The sequence below is a fragment of the Nerophis ophidion genome, linkage group LG07, assembly GCF_033978795.1.
Source record: "Nerophis ophidion isolate RoL-2023_Sa linkage group LG07, RoL_Noph_v1.0, whole genome shotgun sequence".
Classification (NCBI taxonomy): Eukaryota; Metazoa; Chordata; class Actinopteri; order Syngnathiformes; family Syngnathidae; genus Nerophis; species Nerophis ophidion.
The window spans coordinates 50,228,419-50,253,303 of NC_084617.1; the positions used below are offsets into that span (position 1 = coordinate 50,228,419).

General features: G+C 43.5%; 1 protein-coding gene across 1 annotated transcript; it reads left to right on the forward strand.

Annotated features, from left to right (window-relative positions):
* The first annotated feature begins 411 nt into the window (after positions 1 to 411).
* LOC133556912 (uncharacterized) lies at positions 412 to 23,277 on the forward strand. The gene is made up of 9 exons (XM_061907263.1): positions 412 to 539; positions 7,339 to 7,347; positions 7,444 to 7,574; positions 11,597 to 11,679; positions 19,532 to 19,674; positions 19,757 to 19,821; positions 22,519 to 22,659; positions 22,767 to 22,865; positions 22,933 to 23,277. The coding sequence occupies exons 1-9, from the start codon at positions 412 to 414 to the stop codon at positions 22,947 to 22,949; spliced, it is 816 nt and encodes a 271-aa protein (XP_061763247.1). The 3' UTR covers positions 22,950 to 23,277.
* Positions 23,278 to 24,885: the final 1,608 nt, after the last annotated feature.

Below are 24,885 nucleotides of genomic sequence, written 5' to 3' on the forward strand. Positions count from 1 at the left end.
CTTAGGGCAGTGGTCCCCAACCACCGGACTGGGCCGTGGCCCGATTGGTACCGGGCCGCAGAAGAATTTTTTATTTAAAAAAAATAAAAATACTTTTTTTTTTTTTTTTTTTTTTTTTATCAAATCAACATAAAAAACACAATATACACTTACAATTAGTGCACCAACCACACAAACCTCCCTTTATCATGACAAAAACGTCCCTTTTTCATGACAAAGAAGAAAAAAGAAAAGAAAAAAAAAAGGACATTTACAATTTGGCACGTTCAATAGGAACAGCAAGAGCGATCAAAGTGGAGCATGGGGATGATGAATCGGAGCATGATGGTGATGAAGAGGAACATGGTGATGATGATGATGATGATGATGAGGAAGACGAAGAGGACAAGGAAGACAAAGACAAAGAAAGGGATGAAGAAAAAGACAAAGAAAAGGTCGAGGAGGACGAAGAAGCAGAAGTACAACCACAAGACGAAGAGGTGTCAGAGGAAGAGGACAAGCCGCCTCGGTGGGGGAAGCGATGGAAGAAGAGAAGACAGGTGGCCGCGGCAGTCTTCATTTCCCGCCCCTTCAAAAAAGGGAGGGTGGAGTATGCTCAGCCGGGCGCAAGCCCGTCTTGCGTCTGGCGATGGAGGACTGTGGAGAGGAGGATGCGTCCGACGGACAGGTTTTAATAGGACTTACAACACAAGCAATGACAATTTATTAATCGATTTAAACTATTATACACACATCGGGTTTGGTTCAAATATAGAGACGAGGGTCTTTAATTTGACCTGCTGTTGTTAACATGTGTTCAATGTTTCCTTACCATTATTGCTATGTTGTCTATTACCATTGTTGGTATTTTGTCTATTTCCATTGTTGGTATATTCATTCTTCCTACATTGTGAAACAATTTATTGTTACAGTGTAATAATTATTTTTACCTGTGGTAATGGCAGCATGATACAACATTTGTATGAGAATCCTTAAAGCAGTGTTTCTCAAAGTGTGGGGCGCGCCCCACTGGTGGTGAATAGAGACATGACAGGTGGGGCGCGAGGAACGTGAGGGAATTTCACTTTAAAATTTTTTTTTCTTTTCAATTCTTAGATTTTTTTTTACAACAACATTTTCTATACAAACTGTAAATCAATTTGTGATTCTGTCAGTGAAATCCGATATATACATTCATGTAAATTACGTATTTTTCCTGTAGACTTTAAATGTCTAGATAGAAGCGAAATTTTGACAGACGCAACAGTAACTAATGGGGGCGGGGCTAAGTGGAACAAACTTTCGCGCGGATGGGTAGCAGGCTAATGTGTGGACCACAATTACACAAAATGGATGAATTGGCTTCATATAGAGTTGCATACAGAATTGCTCAACGCAAAAAAGCACACACATTTGCTGAGCAGCTGATTCTCCCCGCTGCAATAGACATGGTGTCAGTCATGCTTGACGAGACAAGCGCAGCAAAATTAAAAGCTGTCCCACAGTTGAGAGACGTATATGCGACATTGCAAGTGATCTGTAGGAACAACTCGTAGACCAGGGTTTGGCAACCGGCGGCTCCGGAGCCGCATGCGGCTCTTTGATCACTCTGATGCGGCTCAGCTTGTCATCCTGCTTGTCGAACCTCGGGACACGCCCACGGCCGCCCACGTCTCTGTCCTGCAGCAGCCGCCAGGACGGAGACATATGGGTGTCCAAGTTAAAGCGCATGACAGCGGACATTGAAGATGTTTCACCCCAGAAGCCCGTTCTTGTTCAGAATCACAAATAGTGTGATATTGAAAACCTCCCCAAACCAGACAAACTTGTGTTCGAAACTTGGAACGCTATCCCAGACTTTTATGTGAACATGAAAAAGTATGCACTTGGAGTCCTGTCGATCTTTTGGATCCACATATGTATGTGAGCAGGTGTTCTCCAACATGAACTTTATTAAAAACAAACATGGCACACGCCTCACAGATGAGACTTTACATTCCCGTGTGAAGATAAAGGTGACGTCATACAGCCCCTATGTGGAGACGCTGTGCGCTGCGGTTCAGAAGCAGAAATCACATTGACCACGTATGATAAATATTTTAATTTCCTATACTTGTGCATATATTCACATTTTTTAATTGTTCAGCGAAATAGACATTTTATCATTTAGGTTGGCAGCTGATGCACGGCGCCAGTAAAAGACACAGAGAGAGAGGACGGCATTTTTGGTTTTCTGCAAGTGAATAATTTAAGTTCGGCGTTTTGTTTTTTCATTACTACAAGGAAGACTTAAATAGACATTAAGTATTTTACTTAACCTTCTCTGAGCTGCAACCTTATCGTGGTAGAGGAGTTTGCGTGTCCCAATGATCTTAGGAGCTATGTTGTCCGGGGGCATAAAGCCCCCTGGTAGGGTCTCCCAAGGCAAACAGGTTCTAGGTGAGGGATCAGACAAAGAGCAGCTCGAAGACCTTTATGAAGATGAAAAACCATGGACCCAGATTTCCCTCGCCCGGACGCGGGTCACCAGGGCCCCCCTCTGGAGCCAGGCCCGGAGGTGGGGCACGATGGCGAGCGCCTGGTGGCCGGGCCTGTTCCCATGGGGCCCGGCCGGGCACAGCCCGAAGAGGCAACGTGGGTCACCCCACCAATGGGCTCACCACCCATAGCAGGGGCCATAGAGGTCGGGTGCATTGTGAGCTGGGCGACAGCCGAAGGCAGGGCACTTGGCGGTCCGATCCTCGGCTACAGAAGCTAGCTCTTGGGACGTGGAACGTCACGTCACTGGGGGGGAAAGAGCCTGAGCTAGTGCACGAAGTCGAAAAATTCCGGCTGAATATAGTCGGACTCACTTCGACGCACAGCAAGGGCTCTGGAACCACTTCTCTCGAGAGGGATTGGACCCTCTTCCACTCTGGCGTTGCCGGCAGTGAGAGGCGACGGGCTGGGGTGGCAATTCTTGTTTCCCCCCGGCTCAAAGCCTGTACGTTGGAGTTCAACCCGGTGGACGAAAGGGTAGCCTCCCTCCGCCTTCGGGTGGGGGGACGGGTCCTGACTGTTGTTTGTGCTTATGCACCAAGCGGCAGTTCAGAGTACCCACCCTTTTTGGGAACACTCGAGGGAGTACTGGAAAGTGCTCCCCCGGGTGATTCCCTTGTCCTACTGGGAGACTTCAACGCTCACGTTGGCAACGACAGTGAAACCTGGAGAGGCGTGATTGGGAAGAATGGCCGCCCGGATCTGAACCCGAGTGGTGTTTTGTTATTGGACTTTTGTGCTCGTCACAGTTTGTCGATAACAAACACCATGTTCAAACATAAGGGTGTCCATATGTGCACTTGGCACCAGGACACCCTAGGCCGCAGTTCCATGATCGACTTTGTAGTTGTGTCATCGGATTTGCGGCCTCATGTTTTGGACACTCGGGTGAAGAGAGGGGCGGAGCTTTCTACCGATCACCACCTGGTGGTGAGTTGGCTGCGATGGTGGGGGAGGATGCCGGACAGACCTGGGAGGCCCAAACGCATTGTGAGGGTCTGCTGGGAACGTCTGGCAGAGTCTCCTGTCAGACAAAGTTTCAATTCCCACCTCCGGAAGAACTTTGAACATGTCACGAGGGAGGTGCTGGACATTGAGTCCGAGTGGACCATGTTCCGCACCTCTATTGTCGAGGCGGCAGATCGGAGCTGTGGCCGCAAGGTAGTTGGTGCCTGTCGGGGCGGCAATCCTAAAACCCCTTGGTGGACACCAGCGGTGAGGGATGCCGTCAAGCTGAAGAAGGAGTCCTATCGGGTCCTTTTGGCTCATAGGACTCCGGAGGCAGTGGACAGGTACCGACAGGCCAAGCGGTGTGCAGCTTCAGCGGTCGCGGAGGCAAAAACTCGGACATGGGAAGAGTTCGGGGAAGCCATGGAAAACGACTTCCGGACGGCTTCGAAGCGATTCTGGACCACCGTCCGCCGCCTCAGGAAGGGGAAGCAGTGCACTATCAACACCGTGTATGGTGCGGATGGTGTTCTGCTGACCTCGACTGCGGATGTTGTGGATAGGTGGAGGGAATACTTCGAAGACCTCCTCAATCCCACCAACACGTCTTCCTATGAGGAAGCAGTGCCTGGGGAATCTGTGGTGGACTCTCCTATTTCTGGGGCTGAGGTCGCTGAGGTAGTTAAAAAGCTCCTCGGTGACAAGGCCCCAGGGGTGGACGAGATCCGCCCGGAGTTCCTTAAGGCTCTGGATGCTGTGGGGCTGTCTTGGTTGACAAGACTTTGCAGCATCGCGTGGACATCGGGGGCGGTACCTCTGGATTGGCAGACCGGGGTGGTGGTTCCTCTCTTTAAGAAGGGGGACCGGAGGGTGTGTTCCAACTATCGTGGGATCACACTCCTCAGCCTTCCCGGTAAGGTTTATTCAGGTGTACTGGAGAGGAGGCTACGTCGGATAGTCGAACCTCGGATTCAGGAGGAACAGTGTGGTTTTCGTCCTGGTCGTGGAACTGTGGACCAGCTCTATACTCTCGGCAGGGTTCTTGAGGGTGCATGGGAGTTTGCCCAACCAGTCTACATGTGCTTTGTGGACTTGGAGAAGGCATTCGACCGTGTCCCTCGGGAAGTCCTGTGGGGAGTGCTCAGAGAGTATGGGGTATCGGACTGTCTTATTGTGGCGGTCCGTTCCCTGTACGATCAGTGCCAGAGCTTGGTTCGCATTGCCGGCAGTAAGTCGAACACATTTCCAGTGAGGGTTGGACTCCGCCAAGGCTGTCCTTCGTCACCCATTCTGTTCATAACTTTTATGGACAGAATTTCTAGGCGCAGTCAAGGCGTTGAGGGGTTCCGGTTTGGTAACCGCAGGATTAGGTCTCTGCTTTTTGCAGATGATGTGGTCCTGATGGCTTCATCTGACCGGGATCTTCAGCTCTCGCTGGATCGGTTCGCAGCCGAGTGTGAAGCGACCGGAATGAGAATCAGCACCTCCAAGTCCGAGTCCATGGTTCTCGCCCGGAAAAGGAGACCCTGCCCCAAGTGGAGGAGTTCAAGTACCTAGGAGTCTTGTTCACGAGTGAGGGAAGAGTGGATCATGAGATCGACAGGCGGATCGGTGCGGCGTCTTCAGTAATGCGGACGTTGTACCGATCCGTTGTGGTGAAGAAGGAGCTGAGCCGGAAGGCAAAGCTCTCAATTTACCGGTCGATCTACGTTCCCATCCTCACCTATGGTCATGAGCTTTGGGTCATGACCGAAAGGATAAGATCACCGGTACAAGCGGCCGAAATGAGTTTCCTCCGCCGGGTGGCGGGGCTCTCCCTTAGAGATAGGGTGAGAAGCTCTGCCCTCCGGGAGGGACTCAAAGTAAAGCCGCTGCTCCTCCACATCGAGAGGAGCCAGATGAGGTGGTTCGGGCATCAGGTCAGGATGCCACCCGAACGCCTCCCTAGGGAGGTGTTTAGGGCACGTCCAACCGGTAGGAGGCCACGGGGAAGACCCAGGACACGTTGGGAAGACTATGTCTCCTGGCTGGCCTGGGAACGCCTCGGGATCCCCCGGGAAGAGCTAGACGAAGTGGCTGGGGAGAGGGAAGTCTGGGTTTCCCTGCTTAGGCTGTTGCCCCCGCGACCCGACCTCGGATAAGCGGAAGATGATGGATGGACTTAACCTTCAACCCGACGTCTTATTCAGAGTTAAAAACGTTTTGTTGCTTGCAGAAATTTTATTTCATTTTTTCTGCAGTCCTTCATTGATTTCATAAACATAACCCATCATAGTTTGTTTATACATAGCACAAAGCAAAAAGAAAACTTTATATGCAGTGTTATTTCATTTTTTAATATTTTATTTTATTTTATATTTTAATTTTTTTGTCCTGTCCAGCTTCTCAGGCAAATCATATAGTTGATGTAAATGCCCATATCGGCTGTTCGCATTTTCTTTACAGAAGAGAAGTGTAGGATACTTCTCTTGTTGCCTTATTTAAATTTGACTTTATTAAATTTATTTATATTATCATTTTGTGCAGCCGGGCTGGAGCAGCAAGGGATAGAAAGAGAAAAAAAAGAAGACAGAGGGGGAAATTGTGGGGATCAGAGGGGGATTAGACAGTGTTATTTCATTTTAAATTTCAAAAGAGTTTTGTGGCTCCCATTGTTTTCTTTAATTTGTGAAACGGGTCGAAATGGCTCTTTGAGTGGTAAAGGTTGCCGACCCCTGTCGTAGACAAATTAAAATAAAGTTGTTTTGCTTTACAAGTGGACGAAGCTACTGACAGCAATAAAGACTGCCTGTTCATCACATACGTCCGCTTTTTGAATGGCAAGTCACTGTGCGAGGATTTACTGTTTTGCAAATACATAAAAAATAGAGCCACTGCCGATGAGCTGTTCAAGATAATGGACAGTTTCCTCAAAGAACAGGACCTTAAATGGGAAAACTGTGTGGACTTTTGCTCCGATGGCGCACAGACCATGGCAGGGTCAAGAAACGGGCAGCAGGCTCTAATAAAGAGGGTTGCGCCAAATGCGCATTGGACACACTGCGTCATTCACCGGGAAGCACTCGCATCAAGGCAGCTCAGCCCCGAATTCAATGATGTTTTAACAGATGTTGTGAGCGCGGTAGATTTTATCAAAACACGAAAAAGTGGCACTTTTAATTTATTCATTATTGAACTTGATGCAAGTTATTTGATTTATTATTGAACTTGATGCAAGTTATAACACTTTTGTTTGACTTATTATTGAAATTGATGCAAGTTATAACACTTTTGTTTTATTTATTATTGAACTTGATGCAAGTTATTTGATTTATTATTGAACTTGATGCAAGTTATACCACAGCTGCACAGTTATTTTATTTATTATTGAACTTGATTTTATTTTATGTTATTGAGTTGGAATGTATACAACTTGATGTTACTTGATGTTCAATAAATTTGAAAATGTTAAACTTGGCATTAGCGATCTGTTAGGGCGATGGGGGCAGGTGGGGCTTGAAAACTCCCCTTTGTCCAAAGTGGGGGATGTCAAAAAAAAGTTTGAGAACCACTGCCTTAAAGTAACAGTGAAACTTAATCACTGAATTGAGAGCTGGGACTAGGATCAAATAAATTACCTTCTTCCCACCCCCTTTCAAGCAAAACTGGACCATCTGTTACGGTTCAGACCCCTGCCAGCGCCGCTCGTCCATCTGTGCGCCACTCGGGACACGCCCACAGGCGCACACATCCAGGAATGAGGTGCGCGCGTCTCCGCCCTGCAGCAGCCGCCAGCTGTAATCAGTCACCTGCAAACTTCACACCTGATGGTAATGACGGAACTGCCTTTATAGACCTGGACAACCTGCCATCACTCGCCGGATTATAGCCATCTGTACCTGAGTAAGCATCCTGTGTCTGGCTTCCATCCCGCGTACTCGCTCTTCCCCTGCGACTTCCGTGTTTCTGTTGTCTGATGCTCTTGGTGTCTTCCCGCAGCTCTTCCCGTGTTTCTCCTGGATCCCCTGTTGTTCCCCTTGCCTCCCGGACTGCCTTTTGGATTCTCGACCTCCCGCTTGAACACGTTTTCCCACGGACTTCCGCGTTACTTCACTCTCGTCAACATTTTGGTAAGACATCCTTCAGCTAATCTACACACATAGCCTTACACCATACACACTTCAGTTTTGGTCAGACTTCATTTCCTTGGTTTATTCATTAGCAGTATTAGTATTAGTAGTAGTAGTAGTAGTAGTAGTAGTAGTAGTAGTAGTAGTAGTACTACAGATTTATGTATATATTTACTATTTATAATAAATCTTTGGACATACTGCCACCTGGTGTTCGTTTGCCGCCACCTCCCCTTTAGTCAAACATAACTGTATAATCCGGCCAATGTCTAGAATTAAAAGATTACAGTTGGTACAAAATGCGGCTGCTAGACTTTTGACAAGAACAAGAAAGTTTGATCATATTACGCCTGTACTGGCTCACCTGCACTGGCTTCCTGTGCACTTAAGATGTGACTTTAAGGTTTTACTACTTACGTATAAAATACTACACGGTCTAGCTCCAGCCTATCTTGCCGATTGTATTGTACCGTATGTCCCGGCAAGAAATCTGCGTTCAAAAGACTCCGGCTTATTAGTGATTCCTAGAGCTCAAAAAAAGTCTGCGGGCTATAGAGCGTTTTCCGTTCGGGCTCCAGTACTCTGGAATGCCCTCCCGGTAACAGTTCGAGATGCTACCTCAGTAGAAGCATTTAAGTCTCATCTTAAAACTCATCTGTATACTCTAGCCTTTAAATAGACCTCCTTTTTAGACCAGTTGATCTGCCGCTTCTTTTCTTTCTCCTATGTCCCCCCCTCCCTTGTGGAGGGGGTCCGGTCCGATGACCATGGATGAAGTACTGACTGTCCAGAGTCGAGACCCAGGATGGACCGCTCGTCGGGACCCAGGATGGACCGCTCGCCTGTATCGGTTGGGGACATCTCTACGCTGCTGATCCGCTTGAGATGGTTTCCTGTGGACGGGACTCTCACTGCTGTCTTGGAGCCACTATGGATTGAACTTTCACGGTATCATGTTAGACCCGCTCGACATCCATTGCTTTCGGTCCCCTAGAGGGGGGGGGGTTGCCCACATCTGAGGTCCTCTCCAAGGTTTCTCATAGTCAGCATTGTCGCTGGCGTCCCACTGAATGTGAATTCTCCCTGCCCACTGGGTGTGAGTTTTCCTTGCCCTTTTGTGGGTTCTTCCGAGGATGTTATAGTCGTAATGATTTGTGCAGTCCTTTGAGACATTTGTGATTTGGGGCTATATAAATAAACATTGATTGATTGATTGAATTGATTAGGGACCTGACGGCCGAGTACCTTAGCCCTGCCCCAGTGACTTTCGTTCAGCCCCCTCTGAATTTTTTTTTCTTTCTCCTCCTCTTCTCCCATTCACTGTCTTTTTCTTTTTTTTTTGCTCCACACGGGAGGATTTGTCTTGTCCTGTCAACATGTCTTGGAAGGGGATGTTCAGTAGCAATATTAGCAAAGAGCAATTTTCTCGTCGCCTGGACACCCTCTTCCCACCCTTAGAGACTGTTCCTCAGTCTGCAGGAAGCGTCTGGCATCCGATTTTGGAGGGGGGGAAAGTACTGGTGGCTGTGCTGGTGTGGCGGCGCAGCGGCACCCAGACAGGCTACCCCCTGCCAAACTAATTCCACCTGTCTTCCGCTTTTCTCAGCCACAGCCACCAGTTCCCTGGCTAGCCTCCGACCTAGCACCAGTTCCCTGGCTAGCGACCGAGCTAGCTCCAGTCCCCAGACTAGCCTCTGAGCTGGCACCAGTCCCCAGGCTAGCGCCCGAACTAGCACCAGTCCCACAGCTAGCCTCCGAGCTAGCGTCTGTCCCCGAGCTATCCCCCGAGCTAGCACCAGCCCCACAATTAGCCCCCGAGCTAGCGGCAGTCCCCGAGCTAGCCTCCGAGCTAGCGGCAGTCCCCGAGCTAGCCTCCGAGCTAGTGGCAGTCCCCGAGCTAGCCTCCAAGCTAGTGGCAGTCCCCGAGCTAGCATCCAAGCTAGCGGCAGTACCCGAGCTAGACTCCGAGCTAGCACCCGAACAAGTGCCAGCACCCAGGCTGAACCCCTCGTTTCCACCAGCTCCCTGGCTGGCCCCTGTGTTTCCACCAGCTCCCAGGCTGGCCCCGACCTCTGCCCCTCGGCCTGCAACGCCGACTTCAGCACCTCGGCCAACTCTTCAGCTGCCCTCCTCGTCTTTAGCTTTGACGTCCGCTGCTTCCACGCCGCAGATGACGTCCGCTGCCTCCACGCCGCCGTCTTCCTATGCCTCTAAGCTTCAGACGTCACCTCCTCGTTTCTAGCGAGACGCACCATGGTGCCACTCGCGTACGCCTCCCCGACTTCCAAGATGGTGGCCGTTCCTTGGTTGCCCGCCTCGCCGGCGTCAGCGGCATTCTACTCGCCGTCGCCACCAGACTCGTCCCCGGTGGATTCGGGGACACTTGGGCTGGGCGACCCACCACCAGTTCGCCCCTCCGCCCTCCCTTGACTTTTGTTCCTGTGCTCTTGGTGTTTCAACCTGTGGGACATCTGGAAGCTGTCCATAAGAAGGGGGTACTGTTACGGTTCAGACCCCTGCCAGCGCCGCTCGTCCATCTGTGCGCCACTCGGGACACGCCCACAGGCGCACACATCCAGGAATGAGGTGCGCGCGTCTCCGCCCTGCAGCAGCCGCCAGCTGCAATCAGTCACCTGCAAACTTCACACCTGATGGTAATGACGGAGCTGCCTTTATAGACCTGGACAACTTGCCATCACTCGCCGGATTATAGCCATCCGTACCTGAGTAAGCATCCTGTGTCTGGCTTCCATCCCGCGTACTCTCTCTTCCCCGCGACTTCCGTGTTTCTGTTGTCTGATGCTCTTGGTGTCTTCCCGCAACTCTTCCCGTGTTTCTCCTGGATCCCCTGTTGTTCCCCTTGCCTCCCGGACTGCCTTTTGGATTCTCGACCTCCCTCTTGGACATATTTTCCCACGGACTTCCGCGTTACTTCACTCTCGTCAACATTTTGGTAAGACATCCTTCAGCTAATCTACACACATAGCCTTACACCATACACACTTCAGTTTTGGTCAGACTTCATTTCCTTGGTTTATTCATTAGCAGTATTAGTATTAGTAGTAGTAGTAGTAGTAGTAGTACTACAGATTTATGTATATATTTACTATATATAATAAATCTTTGGACATACTGCCACCTGGTGTTCGTTTGCCGTCACCTCCCCTTTAGTCAAAAATAACACCATCATGCTTAACAACTGTACATTACCTTTTGCATTACATTAATTTATCTTATTATGTGTTGTCTACCTTGTACTTTTTTTTCCATGTCTTTCCCTGAAATAAATGAGTAAATTAAATAACAAAAATGAATGGATTATTCGGTATCTTGTTCTGAAAAGAGGATGCACACATAATAGGCCAGATTGTTGGACAAGTGTAAGCACTCCTTAAACTTCCATGGCCTCAGTCCTGATGGGAAAAAAAAAGATTTCAATGTTTTATATATCTTTTTTCACTTTTTTTAAGGTATAGCAATGGCTGTTGTTTTATTTTATTAATCCTGCCATGTTAAAATGTAAACGCAACACTGCTTCGCACAATTTTTATAAATAGCATCGTATTTATAACACTTTGGCTAACTTGGGTTGCTTTTGAATGTGCTTAATAATGTATTGAACTGAACTGAAACTGAATGTGTTGTAATCCATACAGCACTTTCACCAGCCATGATGAAACACCAAAATGTAAATAATCACAACAACTCAAACTAGAAACAGAGCAAAGAATGTCAAAATAAATCAGTAAAATGAAATGAAAATGAATGACTAAAATGTTGCTCAGCACTTTATTTAAAAACTGAGAGAAAGGTTGCCTACCAATGCATTAAGTCAATCCAAGATAAGACACAGACATCGTCAATATTCCTCACAGGTCCAAGTCCTAAGTCCTTGTTTGCATCATAATGTCTCAGACTATATAGTTGGTCATCTTTCTTGCATCCAGGGACAGTCTTCCCGCTCTCAGCGTGGTCACTGATTGTCATCAAACATCTCATCATGTTTGTTCACTTTTGTTTAGGTTTGCTCGCTGTGGCCTCTCTGACTGCTGCATCCGATCCCACCTGTGAAGAGCTTGTGGTTTCTCTGGAAGATCGGAACCTGGTACGTTTTGTTTCACTCTGTAAAAAACGGTGTTGCTTCTGAAAATATGATATTTGACGTGTAGGTACTCGAAACGTTCAAATATTCTGATCAGAAAATTAGTCTGGTTTGCCATCTTTCGGGATATTTTAATTTTATGTAGGAAATGTAGTGAAAGTTTTCAGAAATATCAGTAACTGAAGTACAGGTATGTGAAATGTTTTCTTTGGTAGTTTGTTGAAATTGGTAACCGTGTCTCAGACCAGTCCCTCAGGGATGAATTTTGGGACCCCAGTAGTTTTACCTGCACACTCCATGGTGCCACTTGGCCACTACTGATTTATGTTGTCACTGCATCATACAGATCAATGTCTTGATGCAAAAACTATTTTCTTCAGCTAAACTCAAACTGGAACCTTTGTCTGTGGCCACGCTTAGAATTCTGGCCCCCCTGAAAAAGTATCAGTATGGGCCCTCTCCCCGATCCATTGCCACCTTCAATATTCTTGTTTTTTAGTGTTCTTGACTGTGCCTGATAGTAATACACCCAAACTGTTTACTTTTTTACAATTAACCACTTACTTAAAGGGGAACATTATCACCAGACCTATGTAAGCGTCAATATATATCTTGATGTTGCAGAAAAAAGACCATATATTTTTTAAACCGATTTCCGAACTCTAAATGGGTGAATTTTTGCAAATTAAACGCCTTTCTATTTTTTGCTCTCGGAGCGATGACGGTAGTCAACTGCCATTTCCTCAAACACATTACAAACATCGAGTCAAATCAGCTCTGTTATTTTCCGTTTTTTCGACTGTTTTCCGTACCTTGGAGACATCATGCCTCGTCGGTGTGTTGTCGGAGGGTGTAACAACACGATCAGGGACGGATTCAAGTTGATTTACTGCCTTAGCATACTAACATGCTAAGGCAGACATGGCACAGAGTTGTATGGATAACCTGCAGATGCATTTCCAACGATAAAGTCAACGAAATCACAAAGGTGAGTTTTGTTGATGTTATTGACTTATGTGCTAATCAGACATATTTAGTCGCGGCATGACTGCCAGTTAATCGATACTAACATGATATTTAGGCTAGCAGTATTTACATTTGTAGCTATATTTGCATCCAGCGTTTCCCTCCACCCACATTTAATGCCAAACAAACACTTACCAATCGATATATTTAAGTTGCTCCAGTGTCACAAGATGCGAAAGTCCCGATCGTTTGGTCGGCACATTTTACTGGCGATGCTAAGGCAGACATGGCCGAATAGCGTCAATAGCTATTCGCTCAATAGCTTTAGTTTCTTCTTCAATTTCGTTTTCGCTATCTGCCTCCATACTCCAACCATCTGTTTCAGTACATGCGTAATCTGCTGAATCGCTTAAGCCGCTGAAATCCGAGCTAATGTCGCTATATCTTGCTGTGCTATCCACCTGGATAGCATGTATATCACTGAACGACGTCACAGGAAAATGGACGGTGGCTTAACAGATAGCGAAAATCGGGCACTTTAAAGCCTTTTTTCGGGATATTCCACGATAGGTAAAATTTTGAAAAAAACTTCGAAAAATAAAATAAGCCACTAGGAACTGATTTTTATTGGTTTTAACCCTTCTGAAATTGTGATAATGTTCCCCTTTAAAGAAGTTAGAGTATTATTATGTAACTTATTAGTTGTCTTATATTTTTATTATCTTGTATTTAGGCTATTCAAATTTCCCACTAATAACACAAGTAAGAAAAGTGTAAGAGCGTCTGCACTAAGAGGCAGAGATGTGGGCGTGGCTTTGCAGGAGAAAGGTGTTTGATCCTACAAATATTATTCTTTACACTTGGTGAGATAGCGATGTGATGAGGTCGCGATTTGTCCAGGGTGTACACCGCCTTCCGCCCGAATGCAGCTGAGATCCCCCGCGATCCCAAAACGGACAAGCGGTAGAAAATGGATGGATGAATGGATTTGGATTTAGATCTAATATTTTGGTTTAGATATAATATGTAGGTTTAGATTTAGCATGTAGGTTTAGATTTAACATTTAGCGCTCACATTTAGATTTATGATTTAGGAATATGAAACTTTTTGGTTTAGATTTAACATCTAGTGTTCACATTTTGATTTAATATTTATATTCAACATTTAGGTTTAGATTTAACATTTAGCGCTTACATTTAAATTTATGATTTAGGAGTATGAACCATTTTGGTTTAGATTTAACATCTAGTGTTCACATTTTGATTTAATATTTATATTTAACATTTAGTTTTAGATTTAACATTTAGCACTCACATTTAGATTTCAGATTTACGTATATGGAACATTTTGGTTTAGATTTAACATCTAGTGTTCACATTTAGATTTAATATTTATATTTAACATTTAGGTTTAGATTTAACATTTAGCGCTCACATTTAGATTTAAGATTTACGGAACATTTAGGTTTAGATTGAAAGTGTTGGTTTAGATATGACATCTAGCGTTCATATTTAGATTTAATATTTATATTTAAGATTCAGGTTTAGATTTAGGTTTAGATTCAACATCCATCCATCCATTTCCTACCGCTTATTCCCTTTTGGGGTCGCGGGGGGGCGCTGGCGCCTATCTCAGCTACAATCGGGCGGAAGGCAGGGTACATCCTGGACAAGTCGCCACCTCATCGCAGGGCCTAATGTTTGGCATAATAACTTCAAAAATAATCAAATTAAATCACAGTGGGGATAGATTCAACATATAGGTTTAAATTTAAGTTTAGCACTCACATTTAGATTTAAGATACAGATTTAAGATTCAGGTTTGGATTTAGGTTTCGATTTTACATATAGGTTTAGATTCAAGACTTAGGTTTAGATTTAAGACTTGGATTTAGATGTAATATTTAGCGCTCACATTTAACATTTAGTGCTCACATTTAGATTTCAATTCAATATTTTGGTTTGGATTTAGATTTAAGATGTATAAACAACATTTAGGTTTTATATTTAACATTTCGCTTTATATTCAACATTTAGGTTTAGATTGAAGACATAGATTTATATTCTCCAAATATATTTATATTTAAGATTTCGGTTTGGATTTAACATGTACATATCATATTTTGAGTCAACATTTACTTTTAACTTAATTTTAACAAAAATGAGCCACATCTGAAAAAAGTAAGTTAAATCCAAGCAAAGTGAGAAATATATCCGCTATAAAAGTGGAAGTGAACTTTTACATTTGGCACCCCATATACTTGGACCACATGTAAGACGTGCACATTGTCGCCACACCAGCATCACACCTGTCCCAAACCTGACATCATCCATTGATCCATTTTCTACCACTTTTTCCTTTTTTTTTTTTGAGGTTGCGGGGGGCGCTGGCGCCTATCTCAGCAACATAAAGTATACTAATCAAATAATGCAGTCATTTCCATTATGCTAAATTCTAACATAAATGTTATGGCCCACTCTCAATGGAAATAAAGACATGTACCCTTTTCAGAGCTCACGTTTAGTTCACCTTAAAACATTCACATTTTGCACAATGAGATGTGTGCTGTAGCACAAGTATGAGATACAGGAGACAACTTTTTATCCGCAAAATACAGTAGAGTTTTTTTTAGTATTTATGTAATCTAGGAGAAGGTATTTCATGATTAATATATATAAATTGATATTCTTATCACATGTCACTAGACTAAGTACAATTGTTATTGGTGAGTGCATGAGTGTACAATGTGATTGTAAAATGTTAATGTGCCAGATTGTAGCCAATTGTTTTGCTGTTTTTATCTGCCAATCGTACAGTAGAAAGCCGGTCCGTGAAAATAATGCATACATTAAACCGGTCCCTGGTGGAAAAAAGGTTTGGAAACCCTGATATAAATGGTTGAAAATGGAAGTGTAAGAAAGCTTCAGTCATCTTTAGTGTGCATGAGGTGGCCCAAACACGTGAGGGCAATGTTGTTGCATGGAAAAGCGAGCAGGCAACATGCAAACAGGGAGACTTTGCACAGCGCTACAGTTGACCTGAAAACAGAGGAGGTTCTGGTGCAAAAAAATTTTCTTGCCAGGAAAACGGGCTGGATATCCACCCAAAGATACTGTATGTTGTCCGTGCACAAACTCTTTGATTCAGAATTTTTAAACAACAACTTGTTACTGTATTAGAATTAAACAGCAAATACTGAATAAATCCAATTGATTAAAAAGCATTATTGTTTGTTTATTGTTATTACTGTAATGGTACATTAAGGCATTTAAACCACAGGTCTCAAATTCAAGGCCCACAGGCCACACCAAGCCAGTAGAGATGGGTGGTATGGACCATCACAATAACCTGCCATCTATGGTGAAAACGATAAAAGCGAAGATAAAAAAAAACATAGAACTCCACCTTTTTGACTGAGTCTGTCAGTCCATCAAGTATTTAGAGCCCACAAAACACTGTTTTAATAACTAAGGCTATTAAAGGCCTACTGAAACCCACTACTACCGACCACGCAGTCTGATAGTTTATATATAAAGGATGAAATCTTAACATTCCAACACATGCCAATACGGCTTTTTTACTTTACTAAATTGCAATTTTAAATTTCGCGTATGATGACGTGTGCACGTGACGTCTCGGATTGTAGCGGACATTTTTTTCCAGCCCGATCCCAGCTAGAAGTAGTCTGCTTTAATCGCATAATTACAAAGTATTCTGGACATCTGTGTTACTGACTCTTTTGCAGTTTGTTCAATTAATAATGGAGATGTCAAAGAAGAAAGATGGAGGTGGGAAGCGGTGTATTGCAGCTGCCTTTAGCATCACAAACAAAGCCGGTGTTTCCTTCTTTACATTCCCGAAGGTGAAGATTTACTATGGAACAGAGCGGTCAAGCGAACATGGATCCCATGGTGGTAATAAGTCGGCTCTTACCGTAGACATGAGCGGAGCTTGCGTCGTTCCTCGTGTAAAACTAGGCAGCTGCGACACTCTTGCCTCCTCCATGGCTTCCCTCAGAGACACTGGCGGTCACCACACCCGTGGCCACACCCCTCCGACTTTCATGTACGACAGTATAATTTCACTACAACACTAGTAACACAATAGGCAGATAAGGGATTTTCCAGAATCATCCTAGTAAATGTGATTAATAACATCTGAATCGCTCCCACTGCCCTGCCTTTTTTTTTTCTTTTTTTTTTTTCTAGTCCTTCACACTCACTATCTTCATCCACAAATCTTTCATCCTCACTCAAATTAATGGGAAAATCGTCGCATTCTCGGTTCGAATCGCTCTCGCTGCTGTTGGCCATGATTGTAAACAATGTTCCACAACCAGTGACGTCACGCGCACATTGTCTGCTACTTCCGGTACAGGCGAGGCTTTTTTATTAGCGACCAAAAGTTGCGTACTTTATCGTCAATGTTCTCTACTAAATCCTTTCAGCAAAAATATGGCAATATCGCGAAATGATCAAGTATGACGCATAGAATGGACCTGCTATCCCTGTTTAAATAAGAAAATCTCATTTTAGTAGGCCTTTAAACTACATCAATTAAGTTTAAGTAGCACACCTATACCGCAAAGCTGTAGTAGCGTGCCTTGCTTATCATATGGTATGAAGGTTTTTTTTTTCTGTCAGCAATGTTATATACATTATTATTATGAGTTTTATATTACAAATGAATCAGAGAGTGTTATAATGCAACTTCAGTGTGAACTCTCCTACGCTATGGTTGCATAATGGCGAATAATGACGACGCTAATGATATATATAATCAGTGTGTAGTATTCATCATAAAATTGTAGTTGGTTACAAAATAAATAGTTGACAAATTAGCAGAAACAGGCAAAAATAATGTTTTAGGGACTCATGCCAATCAATGTTCCACCACTGACCGCCAACAGGCTCTTCAAAGACAGTTCAGAAAATACTGACTTTGATTGCACAGAATCCTTGAATATTGCAACAAATGCGCCAGTACTGGGACCACTAGAATTGAAACACGTTTACTTCCGTAAACACTGCAGGGACTGCGGTCTGGACAGGATTTTCAGTATAGTAATGCGGGCATTACTGATGGAATGTCATGATCTGTGGTTTGGATCATGTTTTATGTTATTTTCCGTTTAAGACTCCATTAGTTCCTGTTTGCACTTCCTTGTTTGTTTTGTCACCATGGTTACTCATTGTATTCATCTGTCTCTGATTAGTGCTCGCCCGCTCACCTGCTTCCCAAGCTCTAATCAGAGGCATTATTTAGGCTTGTCTTTGCCAGTCAGTCGGCCTGGCTTCATTGTCTGCGTCATGCCTTTGCCAAGTAAGTTTTCTTGTTCCATGCCATAGCTTTTCCATACTTGCCAACCCTCCCGGATGTTCCGGGAGATTCCCGAAATTCAGCGTTTCTCCCGAAAACCTCCCGGGACAAATTTTCTCCCGAAATTCAGGCAGAGCTGGAGGCCACGCCCCCCTAGCTCCATGAGGACCTGAGTGACGTGTTTGAGAGCGTGTCTGCCCAATGACGTTATAACTGTAGAATGATCGAGGGCGAGTTCTTGGTTTCTTATGTGGGTTTATTGTTAGGCAGTTTCATTAACGTCCTTCCAGCGCAGTAACAGCACACAACAACATTCACGTTTACGTCTAACACTCTACCATAAGGCAGTTCGTCCGCCGTAAACAGCATGTGACACTCTTAAACAGGACAATACCGCCATCTACTGTACATGATGCACCACAACACCTACAGGCAACTTCAACCCTTTAATCATCCTCCATTCACATCCCATCTCCCCGGATTGTAAATAATCGAATGCATTTCTAATGTATATACTTGTTCTTATGCTATGTGAACTCACTTTGTTCTCTGCTGGCTGTACATATCCTACTAAGTCAACCCCTACTCTGTTTCAATGTGCATTTCTCTGTTGATGCAATTGTTGATGACTGAAGTACTGATATCAACCAAAGCTCCTCATCCCACCCCCCGGATTGTAAATAATTCAATGTATATACTATGCTGATTAACTTGTGTGGTGACTGTATTATGCAGATAGTATATATTTGTACCATGAATTGATTAACATGGAGCCCGACTTAAGAGTGTTGAAAAACTTATTGGGGTTAAGTTTGGTTGAAATCAGTACTTCAGTCAACAATTGCATAATCAGAGAAATGGACATTGAAACAGTGTAGCTCTGACTTGGGAGGATATGTACAGCCAGCAGTGAACATAGTGACCTCAGAAAGCATAACAACAAGTATATACATTTGATTATTTACATTTGATTATTTACAATCCAAAAGGTGGGATGTGGAGGAGGCAGGGTGTTGGTCAAGGGTAGACGTTGACTGAGGTGTCCTTTTAGTGCGGTTTTGAAGGAGGATAGAGAAGCACTTTCTTTTACACCCGTTGGAAGTGCATTCCATATTGATGTGGCAGAAAAAGAGAATGAGTGTGATGCCCAAGTGGGCTGTAGAACCTTAGAATTGTCCTCACCGTTCCCACCTGTATGACGTCCCTGTCCGTGGCCCAGAAAAGCATCGAGAAATTGTAATCAGACATTTTGAGAGCCTCTCCCTGAAACCTAACAATCGAATTAGAAACCTGGGGATGATAATGGACTCAGACTTGACAGCTATATTAAGTCAATAACATTAGCAACTATTTACCGCCAAAAAATATTGCCAAAATTAAAAAAAAATTGTCTAATGCGGACTAATTTGTCTCCAGCATGCTGGACTACTGCAATGGCCTTTTCACTGGGCTCTCTAAACAGGATGTATTATTGGTCAAGTATTTAGGTTACTGCCCTGCCTTGTATTGCCTGGTGCAGTAACGAAGTACCTCTACTTTGTTACAGTGCAATATTTGTTGTGTCTATAGGTGTCTGGAAAATGGATATTATACGCCGGGACGTCAGACAATCAAGATTTCTTGAATGAACTGGAAAAAGGGATCAACCTCTGGGTTTATTTTTCAGTTATCCCTGACAGTGATAATATCCCAGTGAGATGGGGACACAAAGAGTAACTTCTTTTTTTCATGAGCACATTTTTGGACAAAATGGAAAGCATAAAAATAACTGTTGTTTTATTTTTCCCTTACTAGAGTGGGAAAATGCACCTACGAAAACTTAACTTCCACTTATACGAGAGGTGTTGCAACCGTTGAAAGTAAGTATATTCTATTTAGGGCTGTGTAAGGAAGTTTCCTTTAACTGCACTATTTTGTTTTCAATCACGTGATTAAACAAGAAGAAACGAGTGATGAGACAGGGTGAGAGTTAGTGACGGAATAAGTTAAGAACATTTAAAATATGTGTAAACATATATTTATATACATTTATATCAGGGTTGTCCCAATACCAATATTTTGGTACTGGTACCAAAATGTAATTTGATACTTTTCTAAATAAAGGGGACCACAAAAAATTACATTGTCTCTATTTTAACAAAAAATCTTATGGTACATTAAACATGTTTCTTTTTGCAATTTTCTCCTTAACCTCTAAATGCCTTAGTGGCCACATGCGTGGACAGCACCTTTTAACTCTTATTTCCAAAATTGGGTATACTACTATTCCGACAAATGAACACTTATACTGTCATCTGGTGGTGTCAGAAGAGTATAACATACAACGGAATTTGGGAAAAAAATGTCTAAAAATAAAAATTTGCATGTCACTACACATGAAGTACATGTTTTTGCACTTATGGACCAAGTACATCATATCAAAAGATGATTTAGTTTTTATTCTCATTGGGGTCCAATAACTCTCCCAAAGATCTATCTATCTATCTATCTATCTATCTATCCATCATCTATAAGCCCAAATAGCAAAGAGAAATAAAATAAAAAAACATGTAAACAACCAGCATGGGCCTTAAGAGGCTAAATAAAATAGTGAACATACTAGACAACTTGTCTTTCATTATTAAGTAAGCAAACAAAGGCTCCCTATTTGTGTGGTAACGTATGCAGTAACACATTGTGTCATTTTCCATTCTACTATTTTGTCAAAATTATTAAGGACACGCTGTAAAAAATTGATTATTAATCCAATTGTTCATTTACTGTTAATATCTGCTTACTTTCTGTTGTAACATATTCTATCTACACTTCTGTTAAAATGTAAAAATCACTTATTCTTTTGTTGTTTGGATGCTTTACATTAGTTTTGTATGATACCACAAATGTATGTATCGATCCGATACCAAGTAGTTACCGGATCATACAATGGTCATAATTTAAGTGTTCCTGTGTCCAAGGACATATATCCTAAGTTTAAATTTTTTTTTTTTTTTAATTAAAAAAGATTTTACAATGCTAAGACAAAATATCAATGTAATCATAGTAGGATGTCAGGTGTAGATACACTAATTGCAGTTATGCCAGTGAGCTACGGTGTGTAGTGAAGCATGTTTAGCTATTCCTCGTCCTGCAGGGATGATACTTGTAAGAAACTTACTTCATTTGTCGCAAGAGAGGCGAGGATTAGTGATTTAGAAGTAGCTAAAACACTGCAATTCCAATTCATACCTTTTCCAGTGTGTATCTGTTGTTGTTAATTACTCAGGTTATCATACTTTATCAGAGAGTCAACCGTTTTAGTCCCATATGTGGTGTACCGGGCAAAGGGAAGGAGGGGACACCAAGGCAGAACTGCGGTTTACCAGGTTTCTCGAAAACCTTGATGAGTGTGTGGGGTTTGTATAGGCTACCACAAGTAAATGGGTGCGGACGATGTGTAGAATTAACAATGTAAGTTTTACCAGGGGTTGTTGTCGGTGCGTGTTGTGTGAATCTTTCGCCGAATCCAAGGGGCAAGGTGAAGAGGCAGTCAGCAGGAAGGCAAGCAGTTGGGGGTTGGAGAGAGGCAACGATGTCCGAGTCCAAGCAGGGGTCAAGGGTCGAGGGAGGCAAGCAGAGATCGGGGTGGAAGTCGTGAGGCAAGACACGATCAGAGGCAACAGGGAAGACACTGTGAAAGACACAAGGGACGGTATAGCTCGGTATGTAGAGCGGCTGTGCCAGCAACTTCAGGGTTGCAGGTTCGATCCCCGCTTCCACCATCCTAGTCACTGCCGTTGTGTCCTTGGGCAAGACACTTTACCCACCTGCTCCCAGTGCCCCCCACATTGGTTTAAAAATGTAACGTAGATATTGGGTTTCACAATGTAAAGCGCTATATAAATGTAATTCACTTCACTTCACATCAAACACGGGAACAAAGAAGAGCACAAAGAAGGCGAGCAAGGAACAAGGGAGGGGGCCTGACATGATTCTTACTGTGAAAGATGGGCTACGTTCTGGCAAAGGTCTCTTGAGTCCACTGGCTTTTATGCCACTCCCTCTAGTCAGGACCAGGTGTGCTGATTCGCAATTGTCTGCAGCGTTGTTGCTGCGTGGCTGTGCTGCACCCAGCGCGAGCTGGGGCATGTCTGGGCACGCAGCCAGAGGAGGTATTGGGAGATCAGCTACTGGAGAAAAGCGGGTTCAAGTCTGCGCCGTGACACCGTTTTCATTATCTAGTATCTGTTTGTTTGTGATTTTCTTATGGTAAAAATGCAATATCCATGTTGTGCACTTATAAGAACGTGTTAAGGCATTTTAAAAAAAATCCTTGTTTATTTCAACTATTTTCCCTTAAAGATGCATTGCTGCGAGAAAGTCCGTTTTGCTCGATTACTCGATTAATCAAACAAATTAATTTATAGATTGCTCGATTTATTAAAATAATTGATAGCTGCAGCCCTAATGTACATACAGTAGCTGACTCTCCTGCATCGTCTGCATGTGATCAACTCCCACCTAATGGTTGACTGGATGGAGATTCATGAATGACGCTATTTCATGCTGATGTCTAACAGCTCAGTACAGCCTCAATGCTGAAGAACATTTGGAGAAATACCTCAAGTCATGTCCTGACTGCCTCCTCCTCGTCGACCACATGACAGTAAATCTCCCTAACTTGAGGAGTCCCATGAAGGGCAGATTGCTCCTCCTTTTAAGTGAGTCAACGCTTTTAAGTTGTATCCATATTTACCGGCATATTATCTTCGACAAGGATTTTGATTGGTTTATTGTGACATCATAAGCCTGTCTCTGCATGTAACAGCGAGGACTGGAACACTCGATGATGCTCAGCTGGAGGATTTCAAGAAACAAGCCGCATGTCTCAACTTCACGAAAAAGTTGCACTTTGCAGACAACACGGGTAAGACACTATTATGTCTCAGTTGGACACGATTATATGACAATTGTAATGCTGTTTTCTCTTCTAGAACTCTGTCCAGAATAGAGGCTACGATAGACGAAACACATCCTGGGGACGGAAAATACGACTGACTGTCGCCTGACTTACTGCACAAGTGTCTGTCAAAAGACTACAATAAAAGGAGTTAGTTTTCATGAGTAATAAGAACAGTGGAGGAACAGAATGTGGATGCAGAGTAACGGTCTATTTTTTCATCCTTTGCTTCGATCATTTCCACATCTGTGTGTGTTCCCGTTCTTAATGATCAATTATTCTAATAAACAGTCCATGTGAACGTTGACCGAATGATTCACTTGAAAGTTGCCAAAAAGGTAAAAATAAGTTGATCAGTAATCAAAACAGAGGAATGTTGACTAAGACGATAAAACAAGTAACTGACTTGTTGGAAAAAGTAAAAATACCAGACGAAGAAATTGACAGAAACGAAATCCAATCATATTTAATTTTGTCCTGTCGATGGGTGGGACAAATTCAGAATTAATCCGATCATAGCTCTTAAATAGCGTACATTGAAAGAGGGGTGGGGGCTTGGTATGAACGACAGCCAAGCACATGATTTTCCTGGCGGGATAAGGAAGCCATTGCCAAAACCAATAAGTACGGCTTGAACATGTAATATTTGTACACCAGGAACATAGTGAAAAGGACACATTTCATTCGTAACACTATGATGCCATCTACAGACAATTCATCCATTCTGACATCGACATAAATGTAGGTCAACTCTACAAACCCCGTTTCCATATGTGTTGGGAAATTGTGTTAGGTGTAAATACTGTATAAACGGAATACAATGACTTGCAAATCATTTTCAACCCATATTCAGTTGAATATGCTACAAAGACAACATATTTGATGTTCAAACTGATGAACTTTTTTTTTTTTTGCAAATAATCATTAACTTTAGAATTTGATGCCAGCAACACGTGACAGAGAAGTTAGGAAAGGTGGCAATAAATACTGATAAAGTTGAGGAATACTCATCAAACACTTATTTGGAACATCTCACAGGTGGGTGCCATGATTGGGTATAAAAAATGTTTCCCAAAAAAATGCTCAGTCTTTCACAAGAAAGGATGGGGCGAGGTACAACCCGTTGTCCAAAACTGCATGAGCAAATAGTCAAACAGTTTAAGAAGTACAATTGCAAGACATTTAGGGATTTCAACATCTACGGTCCATAATATTATCCAAAGGTTCAGAGAATCTGGAGAAATCACTCCACGTAAGCGGCATGGCCGGAAACCAACATTGAATGACCGCGACCTTCAATCCCTCAGACAGCACTGTATCATAAACCAACATCAATATCGAAAGTATATCACCACATGGGCTCAGGAACACTTCAGAAAACCACTGTCACTAAATATAGTTTGTCGCTACATCTGTAAGTGCACGTTAAAGCTCTACTATGCAAAGCAAAAGCCATTTATCAACAATATCCAGAAACGCCGCCAGCTTCTCTGGGCCCGAGATCATCTAAGATGGACTGATGCAAAGTGGAAAAGTGTTCTGTGGTCTGACGAGTCCACATTTTAAATTGTTTTTAGAAATATTCTACATCGTGTCATCCGGACCAAAGGGGAAGGGAACCATCCAGACTGTTATTGACGCAAAGTTCAAAAGTCAGCATCTGTGATGGTACGGGGGTGCATTAGTGCCCAAGGCATGGATAACTTACACATCTGTGAAGGCACCATTAATGCTGAAAGGTACATACAGGTTTTGGAACAACATATGATGCCATCTAAGCGCCGTCTTTTTCATGGACGCCCCTGCTTATTTCAGCAAGACAATGCCAAGCCACATTCAGCACGTGTTACAACAGCGTGGCTTTGTAAAAGAACAGTGCGGGTACTTTTCTGGCCCGCCTGCAGTCCAGACCAGTCTTCCATCGAAAATGTGTGGCACATTATGAAGCGTAAATGAAGACAGCGGAGACCACGGACTGTTGAACGAC

Coding starts and splice junctions, on each gene's coding strand:
- LOC133556912 (XM_061907263.1), top strand. CDS start 412: ATGAAGAAAAAGACAAAGAAAAGGTCGAGGAGGACGAAGAAGCAGAAG. Junction 7,575..11,596: donor TCACTCTCGTCAACATTTTG/GTAAGACATCCT, acceptor ACTTTTGTTTAG/GTTTGCTCGCTGTGGCCTCT. Junction 19,675..19,756: donor GTGAGATGGGGACACAAAGA/GTAACTTCTTTT, acceptor TTCCCTTACTAG/AGTGGGAAAATGCACCTACG.